At 50.2% G+C, this 13,923-nt stretch overlaps 1 protein-coding gene and 1 long non-coding RNA gene across 5 annotated transcripts in view; one reads left to right on the top strand and one right to left on the bottom strand.

Moving 5' to 3' along the window:
- The window catches only part of LOC125923505 (uncharacterized), a 41,718-nt gene that overhangs the window by 24,985 nt on the left and 2,810 nt on the right, over window positions 1-13,923 (top strand). The gene's annotated exons all lie outside the window — the stretch shown is intronic.
- DLGAP2 (DLG associated protein 2) overlaps window positions 1-13,923 on the bottom strand; it is a 386,235-nt gene that overhangs the window by 7,414 nt on the left and 364,898 nt on the right. For all 3 annotated transcript variants that reach the window (XM_049631829.1, XM_049631830.1, XM_049631828.1), the window contains 2 exons: window positions 11,626-12,041; window positions 1,934-2,025 (listed from right to left, as the gene is read on the bottom strand). In XM_049631829.1, the coding sequence (XP_049487786.1) occupies window positions 1,934-2,025; window positions 11,626-12,041 (508 nt within the window). The remainder of the gene's footprint in view (window positions 1-1,933; window positions 2,026-11,625; window positions 12,042-13,923) is intronic.

Consider the following 13,923-nt stretch of genomic DNA (forward strand, 5'->3'; position numbering starts at 1 on the left):
CTCCCTCTGGCTGGTCTCAGACTCCCCCGCCCCCCATTTCCCCCCCCCTCCGCTGAAACAAAGCCTGCAGATATTTGTTGTGCTTTTGTCCAGTTCTAGATAGATGCCAAAGAAAAGAAAGCGCAACACCACGTATTTCGAAAGGATTATTCTCTTACAGTTGGGATAAAGTGCCATCTGACACGTGTAGGAAGCATCAAAAATATTAGGATGGGTCATTTAAAAATCCAACGTCAGCTGCTTCTGGGAGCGAGGACACGGGCATTGTATAAGCTTGAACAAAATCTGTACGTTTTTACTGCATGTGGCGGGTGCTTTAGATAAGGGGTTCCTAAAGATCGTGACCACCGGTGCTTAACCCGACTCAGTGTGATAGAGGGTAGGGAGCCCTGCAGCGGCCTACATCCACTCCTTCAGGGACAGTAGTCAAAGAGGTATGACACAGGAGGCAGGAGCACGCTTGCTCAACATGGTAACTGAGCGTCTCACGGCTCTATGTTCCTTCCAAGGAGCCCTAAACCATTCTGTTCCCCCATTTTTTTAAATTAAAAAATGTTTATTTTTGAGAGAGAGAGCACGAGCTGGGGAGGGGCAGAGAGAATCACGCAGGTGCCTCCTTCTGCCAGCACAGAGCCCGACTCAGGACTCAAACTCACAAACCTGGAGATCATGACCCGAGCCGAAATCAAGAGTCGGACGCTCAACCAACTGAGCCCCAGGCGCCCCTGTGTCCCCCTTTTTAAGTGATGGTTATAATTTCATGTCACAGGCGACATGGCGGTCACTTTACACATTTTGTGCTGAACTTCAATGGGGTTAACTGGAAAATATTAGAGAAAACGTACTTTTTAACGACCCTACTTAAAAGGGATGATTTGGCAGCTCTAGTGCTATGCTTCCTCTGATGTGTAAGAACATTCTGTAAATTCACGTCTTGTTGCAATTAAAAAACAAAACAAAACAAAGTCAAATCACCAAGCACCATGGTTACCACGGGCCTAGGACAGACTTGCATTTTTTTAAGGTTTACTTATTTATCGTGTGTGTGTGAGAGAGAGAGAGAGAGTGTGAGAGAGAGAGAGAGAGAGAGAGAGAAAGAGAGAGAGAGAGATAGAGACTGTAAGGGGGAAGGACAGATTGAGAATTGCAAGCAGGCTCTGCACCATTAGGGCAGAGCCCGACAGGGGACTCGAACTCGGGAACCGTGAGATCACGACCTGAGCCGAAATCAAGAGTCAGACACTTAACCGCCTGAGCCACCCAGGTGCCCCCAGACCTACTTGTATTTTAAGGAACTGTTTGCTCTGAAAATGAATGCATGCATTTATAAAAGAGCCTATACAGTAATGTGAATACTCTTTAGTTATTTCTAGAAGTGATATTAAGCAGATGCTTCGTTTAGTCACAAAGGAAAGTGTGTGTGTGTCTGTTTACACAGAGATGCGGCAAATATGCACACCTAAGTATTTACAAACATATGCCCAGGCTTTCCTTCTCTTTGATTCCCAGGAAGATCAGAGCCAAGTTTTAATGCCAACTGTGTCACCCGGTGCATTCATTTCGCTGCTACGGAACATGCAGCCCAATTACCGTACAATCCCTGCTGAATCTCTTTAACTGCAGCCGTTTCTGCCTGAGTCAAGCCGCCTCCCACCACGGCCTGCATCGGTGACACCTGGGTGACACCTGCCGTCACACCTGCTCACCTCCCACCTGCCTCGTAAGCCTGGAGGGGGATGGCCCGGAGCTGCGCCAGTGTCCTACAGGTCGGGGGCTGTCTTTCCGCAACCCCCTCCCTGGCCCCCGCGCTGTGGCCCCCTCTCTGGGCTGCACCACAGTGACTCCCATTCACTCACTGGGCTGCAAACTCACAGAACGTGAGACGGCCACTGAGCATGCCCTGAGGAACCGGGTTACCTGGGGGTCTGCTCACCATGTTCTGTTGGCACAGCCAATAGAACTGCTGGAATTTCTGGGACATCAGAAGCTGTGCACTCCCCACGGCACTCCGGATCTTCCCGAGAACTGTGAACCAGAAGAAAACCAGCTTGAGACCCGGTCAGTTGAAAAACAGAAGCAGAAGCATTACACAAAGGGAGTAAACTCCAAAAGGTGGGAGCTGCTCCTTCTTTTCCGGAAGATTAAAACCTTGAATTTATTGTGCAGAATATGTCCACTGATGGAAGTTCTTTTCCAATCTGTTCTGTTTCTTTTTTTTTCCTTTTTAAAAAATGCTTATTTATTGGGGCACCTGGGTGGCTCAGTTGGTTAAGCACCTGACTCTTGCTTTCGGCTCAGGTCATGATCTCACGGTTCATGAATTTGAGCCCCGTGTCAGGCTCTGTGCTGGTGTGGAGCCTGCCTAGGATTCTCTCTCCCTCTCTCTCTGTCCCTCCCCTGCTTGCTCTCTCACTTTGCACAATAAATAGAGTGAGAGAGCAAGCAGGGGAGGGACAGACGGAGGGAGAGAATCCCAAGCAGGCTCTGTGCTGTCAGCGCAGAGCCTGACACGGGGCTCGATCCCACAACCTTGGGATCATGACCTGGGGTGAAATCAAGAGTCTGACGCTCACCCGACTGAGCTACCCAGGCGCCCTGGCCTGTCCCTTTTCTGATTTTTGAGGGAAACTCAAGGAATACTACATAGTATCAACGATTAGGAGATGACTCTTCAGTGTTAGGAAGAACTAACTTTGGAAAGGCGGTCTATACTGCAGGAGGTTTTCCTGTTTGTGGCATCAGGACACTTTTATCACGATGCTCACATGAGCTAGAAGATGAGGCAGAAGGATGAATACAAAGACGTTAAGTACTTATTTTTTACGGATGCCTGAAGATGAAGGTGTTAATTCCCAATTTCTAGAAAATCACAGTGACATCAGTTATCGCATTCAAGTCCCGCGAACAGTGTTTCAGGACTGCTGGTGGCCCTGGGGCGGTGCTCTGAGAGCATCTCCCACAGGAACGCAGGGGACGTGACGGTCTCCCTGCCTCGTGCTCGGTCCATGGCTCCCGCCACTGGCTGCCACCTGTCACACAACAGGCTCACATCACGGACGTCCGTGGTGATGATGTCCCTCCCACTCCTGCGCGCCCACTGCGATGTGGCCTGAAGTTGACAAATGATTTCTAAGTTGTGGGACTTGAATTAATCAAACGGCACTTTGTAAAAAGGTAAGTGATAATGGTTTTGTCAACGGAAAGGACTCCTGTTAGCAAAGGGCAGGAGCGACCACTTGGGATGGACAGTCGGCAAACAAAAGACTTGGTGAGTGAAACGCGGGGGCCCTGCCGCAGTCCCGTAACCTCCAGGCGCCTCGCCGGCCTGCCCCCCGCTCTCACACCCAGTCCATGTAGGTGGCAGCACCATCAAGATTTTGGAGATAATAGCTGTGCTAGATCCCAACTCGCAGGCCTCTCAACAGCACGTAGGAGCCTGCTGGAACACGTTTCCCGCTGCTGGGCCTGGGCCCGGGGACCTCTACATTTCGTTTGCCTGGGAGACGAAAGAGAAGTTATTCCCTCGGTTTATACGGATCCACCCGTCTGGGCCGGAGCAGATCGTTCCCTCCCTCTGGCTTTTGTCGTCTCTCTGGCTCTCTCGCAGACTCACAGGACACGGGCAGCGAGGGGCCAACCAAGGCATCTCCTTGGGCTTTGAAGGGGAAGACAGTGGTGGGAGCTTATATTCGCTGACGGCAGGTGGCTAGGGAAGGGGGTGTTTCGCCTTAGCCGGAGATTTGCCCATCAGGGAAGAGGAGGAAAGACACCCCCCCTCCCACATGTATTTATGCGGATTTATCTACATCAGGACATTTCTGTGCTGGAGGTTTGTCTAAAGAAGAGGGGACCAGCGCTCCAGCCCACGGTGTTGTCCCGACTCAGCTCCTCAGGGGCACCCGGGGTCCCTCGGGCACGCTCCACCATCGGGGCCTCGCAAGTGTCCACAGAGGCGGAAACTGAGGTCCGCGTTCCCGCACAGTTTCCCAAACGGTAGTGATTGTAACAGGTGCTTCCAAACCAGCGGCTGTGAGACTCACTCAGTGCGCGCTAGAGACAGGCATTGAAGATTCTGACACCCCGACAGCCAGGCCGCACAGGTGCCGTGTCCCCTTCCCTCGGGCTTGCTCTGGAGGAGACAGTCACAGACCAGAGTTGGGAAGGGCCTCAGTGCCCATGTGACGAAATGCCGTGAGGCTGTGGACACAGATGTCCCACAAGTAAACCCACGGACGTGCCCGGGACACGTTGCAGTGTGTGGGTCAGTCAGCTTCGGGGCAGTCGGCGAAGCACAGGGTCCATCTGCTGAAGCACGAGGACCGGGTGTCCTGCACAGCACGTTCCGACAGTGACTTTCTCTGGGGAAACGCTGTCTAATTAGATTTGCCTGACTTTCTCATCTGTGTACAAGGAACTCAGATTGCCGACCGCCGCTCCCCAGGGTTTTGTTGTTAACGATCTCACACATACAGAAGATCTAAAGAAAAGCATCCGCATCACTTAGAGTCAGCGAGTAACAGTTTGTCATGTGCCTACGTTTGCTTTTCTGAGCCATCTGACAATAAGCCATAGCCCGCCTGTCACCTGCCATCGCCCTGGGCAACCACACTCTCCTTATCCTTCCTAAAGAGTGAGTAATTCCCTCACACAACTAATTCTGCACTGTTTCCAGAATTTTTTTCTTAAGCAGGCTCCACGTCCAGCATGGAGCCCAACAGGGGGCCTGAACTCATGACCCCGAGATCAAGACCTGAGCTGAGATCAAGAGTCGGACACCTAACTGGCTGAGCCACCCAGGTGCCCTTGCTTCTAGGATATTAAAGAGGAGTTTAACACATGGGACTTCCCATAGAAGCGAATACATTGGATAACACTTTGGCCTCCCTTCAGACTTAAAAGTATCATCATGCGTCTTGCTACCTGGGCCCACCCGTCTTCTGCAAATCCATTTCCAAGAGGGGCTTGCCCACTTCCAAGGTGGGTGCCCACACCCACCTCCTTGACCTGATCTGCCAGGCAGCACGGGAGGAGGAAGCTGGCACCAGGGAGGGGAGGGCGCCCGGGTTCAGGACTGAGTGCCCTGGGGATAGGTTGGGGGGGGCGGGTAGGCAGGTGTGGGACAAGGCAGGACACAGTGTCTCCCGGGAGGGGTGAGAGCACCCATTCACAGTTGGATCCCCCAAACTGAACATGTCTCTCTGGCTCTGGTCTCACCGCCACCGAGTGGAGGAATGATCTTGAAATGTTGAAGTTCCACCTGTGAACCCCTATCACCTGCAGGACCGATGAGAACATTTAAAGAGACTTGTTTTGAGTGAGCTGTGGCTGCAGGAATAGAAAGAAGCGGTGGGTCTGTGTGGTTTCCTGCACTCACTGCTCCCTCGGTGGCTAATTACAAGTCAATCCGTTTCACACAATTTCAAGTTTTAATTCCCAGCTTTCACGGTCTTCTTAAAACGTGATTCAACAGAAGTATTAACATAAAGCACTTCACTGTAGAATCTTTAGCACATCGTGGAGAGATGGGGTCATACCTTGGTGCTGGTTTAGTGTAGTGAAGAGATATTATAAAGGGCGTACGTGGATTCTTGCTCGGGAGAGTTGGCGGACGTCAAAGAGCAGCTCGCGACGTGACTGCTAACGTGCTCACGGCAGGAGCGCCGGGCGCTTCAGTGGGCCGATGCTCTCTATCTGGTGCCTTTAATGCAAATAGCTTCCCATACGGCAATGAAATTGAAGTGAAAAATTCAATTTATTCTCTTCCTCTGTCCTTCCCTGATGTTGTCCTAGTTTGGACACTTTCAAGAGCTACCGATAAGGACTAATGCTCATCAGAATGCAAATTTACAGAGAACCTTGTATGACGGTTGCCTCTGACATGCATGGAAATGTGATGAACTTGCTTGCTCCCGTTAAGTTACTTTTCACGTGTCTACTACAATTTCCAATTCTTGCAAATTTTGGTATGACATGCCAGCAGAACATTCACATGAGCCTTTTCTTTCAAAATTTGAGGTGGGTTTTTGTAGAATTTGCAGGTAGTTTGAAATGATCATTTGAATATTTCTTCCTCCCTGGTCTCTGGGATCTTCCATGACTGAGGTTGTAGAGTGGGTGTAGGAAAATCACTGCCCCCACAGGTGTGTCCCCCTGTAAGGTCTCAGCATTACTGTTTTCATATTTATCGAGCACACATTTCTGGGTTTTTTTTTTTGAAATCATATACTTAGTATTTAAAAGTTGTTTAAAGAACAAATTGATGAATGGAAAAGTATAATCTCCAGATTAACGGTAGATCACAGTCAACTCTAAAATCTAGCATCATTCTCCGTGGATTTGAAAACAAGATTTTTCTTTCTTTTTTTTTTTTTTTTTTAATATAATTTATTGTTGGGATGCCTGGGTGGCTCTGTTGGTTCAGTGTCTGACTTCGGCTCAGGTCATGATCTCACAGTTGGTGGGTTTGAGCCCCAGGTCGGGCTCTGTGCTGACAGCTCGGAGCCCAGAGCCTGCTTCAGGTTCTGTCTTCCCCACTCTGCCCCTCCCCTGCTTGCAGTCTGCCTCTCTCTCTCTCTCTCTCTCTCTGTCTCTCAAAAATAAGAATTAAAAAATATATATACCTTATTGTCAAGTTAGCTAACATGCAGTGTATACAGTGTGTTCTTGGCTTCAGAGGTACATTCCCATGATTCATTGCTTTGGAGCGCACGTTTCGTGTCCATCCAGTTTCATGTGGCTGTGTGGCGCCTGGGATGTGTGGGACCTCCCTGTAGGCGCCTGCCCTTGGCAGCAAGGACCTGGACACCGGTCAGAAGGCCGGGAGCAGTGGCTATCCACCGAGCTGTATGGTGGGCAGGTCCCCAAGGTGCACGTGGCATCTGCCCCCCTCAGGGCCATCTCCCTTATAGCTGATACTTGTCTGTTCTCTTCTCTGTGGCTGTGCGGCGTCCAGGCAAACTGTGGACTGCAGGGCCCATGTCTTCCTCAGCCCCGTGTCGTGCTCTCGTGGGGTAGCTCTGAGCAATCTCTCTTCTTCCCTCTGCCCGCCACACAGTCTATGAGCCAGGCATCGTCCCATCCAGGGATCACGGCCGGAGTCTCGGGGGTTACCCCCCGTCTTCTGGGGTGGAAAGCAGGTCCTCGAATGAGGAAATCTCATTCCCGGGGCTGCTGAAGCCCCACCCGCAGCCCCGGGAATCTGTGCCTCCACACATCTGACCCAGCAGTGTTTAGATTATCAGCTAATTGGGCAGAGTTGTTTTGGGCAAGAGAACCTGTCAACACCTGTCCGAAGACCCTACCGTTGAGTCCCTCGTGTGGCCCATGTCTCTGTGGACCTACTGAATGAAACTTGGTAGCTTTGGAACAATTGCTTTTATTCAAGAAAAACACCTTATTTGCTTTGTTTCACTTTATGCCATTTACCCGTTGGGCTTAACGTAACGGATACAAAAGTCCCCAAACGCTAGCACAGGAATGGTTTACATTCCCTCCGGAACGTATCTTTGAATGATTTAACAACAGGAAGCCTGCCTGAACACGACTTAACTAAACCAGTATTTATTTGGGCTCATGATACGTTTTATTAATCATAGAGGGCTGAACGGATCTAACTTCGCTCAATCGGTTCAGTGAGCTGTGATTATAAAATTACAGTTTTGGGAAGAAATTATTTCGTGTGATGGAAATTTCAATGTTTGGAGCTCAGAGTTCTGGCTTAATGAACCACTTAACCTAATCGTTACTTTTTAAAGGGCGCCATCAGCAATAACCCTATACTTGTTCTTCAAATCAGGGCAAGAACCACAGGTTATCTTTCCTGTTACAAATTATTAGGGAAATATCTAAACGTGACTAATAGGGTGCTAGTTTTAGGTGCAAAGTGTACAGAGGAGACACATAATAAATGTGTCCTCTTTGTCCACAAGAAGATCAAGGCGTCTGGGCAACTTCAGTAAAGAAGTTAAGAAAACCACAAGAAGCAGATCCAGTGGATCTGTTCTCTGTTCTCTGCGTCCAAGTCCCGCAGCAGAGCAGTCATCTTAAGTCATTACAGAGTCCTGGGAAAACCGCACACAACCCACATCGGTAGACGGTATCTATAGAAGGGGGAGCGCCCAGGGCACTCCCAGCCCCTAAGTGCCACCGAGGACCTGGAACTCTAGAGGATCCAGAACTCTAGAGCATTCTAGATGCCATGGTCTTACGAGGTGCGAGGGGGAGTGGGACTGTCCCTGTTTATGAAGACTGCTCCTCTCTTCCCCCGCTCCGTCCCCTTTCTTTGTCTCCCCTGCAGAGCACATAGGGCTGGGTGCTGCTGGGGGATAATAAACGTATCAGACATGATCACTGCAGCAGGGCGCCGAAGGCCTCCCATGACAGCAGACGGACAGAGCTTTGGGAAAACACAGGGACTGTCCTATCCTCCAAGAAGAAACACTCGTCCCAGGGTGTGGAGGTGACGGAGCAAAGGGGCTCCTTCCTGCAGGCAGGTGCACGGTCCGCGTCAAAGCAAAGGTCTTCTTACAGAGTCTTGGGACAGGGGCTCCTGTGCCATCGCCCTCCCTCTGCCCCCTCTGCTGCTCAGCCAAATCCAACTCCCCCTCGAGGCCCTGCACCATGCCACCTTCTGCACGAAGCATCTTGGAATCTCTCCCCTCGACAGCATCTTATACCTCTGAGTTTCTGACGTACCTGCCTGCCTGTCTCCTACTACACGTGATGTTTCCCCCTCGCGATAGTCTTGTCCTGGTCTCACTTCTCCATCCGAGGTAACTGCAGTCTGGGTCTACACTGTACCCTGGTCACTCTCCACTAGCCTTCGTTCTGTGCGGTGGTGCCTGGCTCACGGCACGTATCCGGTAAATATCCGTAGGATGTTTATGTTAACAACACAGTCCAAGAAGGCCCCAGAGGTTCAAAGGCTTTAAAAAAGGTGTTTAGGAAACGCAATTGAAGGGCAGCAGAAAGTCACCTTCCACCATAGTTTGCTGGAGAATGTGCTCTCCAACCGAAATTTAAATATTTTGTATCCTGAGATGATGTAATCTTATAGTTGATTCGGGTCATTGCAGGCCATCAAACTGACTTTCGTATATGGTGCCCTTATGGCACTCTTCCCAGAATTTTCTGGAATGTCTCCTATGACAAGACAGTCATGACTTATTGCGATGCTGTTTCGGTGCTGAAGCCTTTTTTAACTGTCGGATCTTTCGTGTTTAGTTTGAGAAAGAACTTGTGCCCTTTTTTCTTTGCTCTCTTAATCTCCAGTGGCTTATTAAGGATACCCCAGGTCTGTATTTTATCAGCTCAGGAGTTCTCTCTGAGGATAAATGGGTGTCCCGGCCAAAACGGACCAGAATGAAGCAAATGGCCAAGGATGGGACTCAGCACTTTATAAGACACAGAAGAAGGTGATCCCCAAGAACACAGATGGGAAGGACGCAATGTAGGGAGGAAGTTTCCAGTAAAAGAATCTCATGATTTAAGAAATTCAGACAGCACAGCCAGCCCTGAAACACAGCTCTTGACAGGAGATGCCCTGACTCTGACACCACATTCCACCTCTTTACTCTGTGGGACCTGGGGAAAGAGAGTGACCCCGAGCCTTGGTTTACTTTGATAATGGAGACGATGCTCTCTACCCACCACCCACGGCGAACCCTTGACGAGGTACGTGAAGAACTTAGCGTAAGATTTGGCACAGGATATGTGCTCGTACGCCTTCATATGTGCTGGCTTAGAGATTTCTTCCTTTAAAAAATACCCGTTTTAAAGCTGATTCTTGGAAAATGATGACTGGGTTAAAAGGACACATGAAATATGGGAAATTGGGATAAGGGAGCTCTTGTGCTGGACCACCTTACACACATCAGTGGCTGGCGACCCTCGTTGCTCTGCACACAAAGGGAAGCCAGAACTTCTAGGGTGTGTCCTGAGGGTGCATATTCGGAAGATGACAGGATAAAATTGGCGGACACTCTGTGGAGCGAAGACTGACCGCTATTACCGCTGCGTCTTCCTCCTGTCTCCTCCTCCGCGGTGCTCCGCTGCGGAGCCACGGGACGGGGGACGTGCATCCCGACTGACCACCCGGCAGGTCTGCGCGCCCCAGGCCCTGCAAGAACTCACGCCAAGCACGCACACACAGTGGGGACGGCAGCCCGGCCCCGATTTCCCACCAACGCACACAATTTAGTGTTCCTGTGTCTTGTCTTTGGGAGAACGATTGTAAGTCCCTGTGACGAGAAAAACAATTTTGCCAAGCCGACGCACATACCGACGAGTGAGAACAACGTGCGGGAAGTAAGCGAGTTTTCAGTACCACAATTGTGAGCAAGCCCTCCACTGAATGTGCCCCAAGCAGACAACAGATTGGGACAAACGCATGGGGACGGTGCGAGACACCAGCGGCCAGAGCCGGCCAGGGAGCAGGTTCAAATGGCTCACCCTGGCAATGCTTCCTCCAAAATACTCAGGGTCTGATGGCGGCCCAGGTAAACAACATGTGGACTTGGATGACTCAGAGAGAAATGTGGGGGAAGGAATTAGCGATTTAAGGGCAACCTCTCTCTTTCCTCATAGGTTGGCACCATAAGTTCTAACAACTAGAGATCCATACACCAACTATTTTCTTGGCTTCTAGGATCCCAGGGCCATTTTACTCTGTACATTATGTGAAGTCCATAGAATTTCATCACTGCATTTCCGTTTCTAGATTACTGACGCATTCTATTATGGCAGCCATCTAGACATGTCACGCCAGGCACAATTCCCAAGGACGTCAGCAATCTTTTTGAACTTGCGAATTTGTAGCGACCTAGCAAATGTACAAAGGAATTCATGGAAAGTGAACAACCACTTTAAAGACAGCATGATTTGTCGAGTCAAGGCACTCAGAAATGCCTTTGGGAAACTGTACTGTGCTAAAGACCAGGGGTTAGTTCTAAGTACGTTGCAATTATTCTCATGGTAATCTTGTTCTAAAAACAAAGACGGCGGGTACTTGCTTGGAAGTCACATGCAGTGATTTGTGAAGGAGGCCGCTCTGACAATCCTCAAGATAGGGTTCTTCAGGGAAATGGGGAGCAGGTGGGCAAAAAGGGACGCTGTCCCTTCCTGCACAGAGAGGCAGAGACCCATCTGAGCCATTAAGGGTTGGAGCAGATCTGCTCTGCGGACCCTCATTCAGGAAGGTCAGATCTGCGCGCGGCACTGCGATGGGAACGCACCGTCATGGGGCCGGTTCAATCTCCTATTCGTCTCCAACTTCTCTTTGGCATAAAGCCAACTCCACTCCATGTAAACACGGGGCGGGAAGGACTCGAGAAAACAGAGTGCTCCACGTGGAGAGAGCTGGCACGTGGAACACGAGATTAAGGATGCTAAGGACACCACAGTCGGCACCACCGGGCTCACGATCTAACAAAACCCAGGAGGAGCCCCTGGAACATGTTACCGGTTGCTTTTCTGTTCGTTCTCTTGTCTGTTCTCTTGGAATTGAGTGGGATGCAGTTTCAATTTGCCCAAGTATCAAAGGACATTCCCCCATTAATACTGGCACCTGCCCGTTCATGCTACTGCCCAGGGACGGGGTTAAGAAGCCACCGGAGGCTGTGCTCTTACTTTCCTCCGAGAGGTCATTCTCCTCTGCCTCTCTCTCCATGTCCTTGCACCAGCCTTCCATCCTCTTGGTCTCCGTGTGTAGCAGCTTCACAAACCACGAGCCGTCCCTGCGGCACGGAGACATCCTCCCGGTGTCTGCCGTCTCGACGCACGGCTCCAGCCAGGGCTCGGGAGGGGGCAGGGTGGCAGTGTCCACGGGCGCCCTGTAGTCCTCTCTGTAACTAAAGACCCCCTGGGTCCGGACAGTCCTGACCGCCCCGTACTGGGTGGGCGTGCTGGGCTCCGAGTGCCGCTGGAAGGCGGGACCAAACTGCAGGCCCTTGTCCTCCATGGTGACGCGTCCCGGGAAGCCCTCCAGCTCCAAGTCTGCTTGGACGGCGGCTGTCACGCTGTTCGAGCGCTTAAAACGTCCATGTCTGCGGAGGCAGGAAGGAAGAAAAACGAAAGGCTTTCTGAGATGACTTTCTGCGGCACACCTACGGCAAGCTCGCACACAGCACTCCTGCGATGCAGCGAGCCAGCGGCTCAAGGGAAGGTGAGCGTTTTCACCTCTACTGCCGCTGCTCTGGGGTCCCAGCTATGAAAGCACATTGGGTTTCGCTCATAAGCAACCTCTGACATGCACCTACGTCTCAGTGCCTACATAATGCCCACTTAAGACATGAGTGTACTGTAGGGCACAGTGAGGAGAGGGGCCCGTGAGACCCCTCCGCCTTGGAACAGTGACCTCCCTTTGCAAATCCGCCACAAGTTTACGAACTCCCAGGTGTTGCATGCAGGTAAAAGTAAGGCCGTGTTGCTTCTTTGATATAAATAACTTCTGTACCCTCTGACTTCTGGGGACACATTTCAGGACGTGAGTTTCTCCTCCTTTCTGAATATCTTAATATTGTCTCCATTAAGTCTTTTATGCAAAATAATGAATCTGAGCTCTGACTTTAGCAGGTGTTTGAAAAACATTTTCATCGTATGTATTTGGAGGCCACCCATGCCTGCACAGCCAATTACTGAAATGATGGGTAGGAAAGGGCTTGTAATTGGAGTCCAGACATTGCTGGGTGAGAACTCTGTGTGTGTGTGTGGGGGGGGTGGTACATCCACACTGTACCCTAACTAAACATTCTGGCTTCTCCCCATTTGAACCTGCAGATGGCAATAGCTGTGAGAGCAGCTGGTTAATGAATGTGCCACTTACTTTCTTTGCTGGAGGCAAACAAGAGAGCAAGCCAGGGATGGAACGGAAGGCAGCAAGCCCAGATTCCCCAGTGCAGAAGCCGTCCAGCCTCTGAGAGGTCTATTGGGAGCCTGGGAAGCCATTAGTTTGTGGTCTGAATATCTCCGCAATCAAAACCTTTATGGGTTGGGTCCTAAAACCCTCCAATAAGAATGTCACCCAGGACCTTACCAGCTAGATGTGAACAGAAGTTGCAGATGTAATGATGCTCTCATTAAAATTCATTTTTATGAAATTTATACGATATGTTATTTTAAATACAAAAGAATCATCCTGTTCTTGTTGCAAAATAACACTATCCTAATAGACATCTCTTACTCTGTAGTTGAAGTCATGGTGGCTAAGGTCTTAAACATCTTTCCTTATCTCTCTTTCTTTTCCTTTTGACATTATTAGGTGAGAAGGCATGCATCTGGTTGACTCTCAGGCCGATGTGCTCTTCCTTTGGGTGAAGAACTTGGCTTTCAGAGCTGTCAGATTTCATAGGCAGTAAATTACTTTAGAAAGAATTATTCCCTTGCCTCTTGCAAAAACAAGACACAGGTGGATGCTAATTCATACTTGAACGACATATTGAAAAGTATAAATATATGACCCTATTTCCACGAGAGGCATGAATTATTGATGGTCAGCATGATCTAGGTGTTTGCAGGCAGGTTTCTAACAGATGGTTCCTGCTGGGGAACCTCATATCCCTAACAGATCCTTCCTGCTGGGAACCTCGTATCCCTAAAAGACCGTTCCTGCTGGGGACATCGTATCCCTAACAGATCGTTCCTGCTGGAGACCTCATATCCCTAACAGGTTGTTCCTGCTGGGGACCTCGTATTCCTAACAGATCACTCCTTCCTGCTGGGGACCTCGAATCCCTAACAGATCATTCTTGCTGGGGACCTTGCATCCCTAACAGATGGTTCCTGCTGGGGACCTCGCAATCCTAACAGATGGTTCCTGCTGGGGACCTCGTATCTCTAACAGATTGTTCCTGCTGGGGACCTCGTATTCCTAACAGATCACTCCTTCCTGCTGGGGAACCTCGTATCCCTAACAGGTCATTCCTGCTG

Source organism: Panthera uncia, chromosome B1 (genome assembly GCF_023721935.1).
Source record: "Panthera uncia isolate 11264 chromosome B1, Puncia_PCG_1.0, whole genome shotgun sequence".
NCBI classification, from domain to species: Eukaryota; Metazoa; Chordata; class Mammalia; order Carnivora; family Felidae; genus Panthera; species Panthera uncia.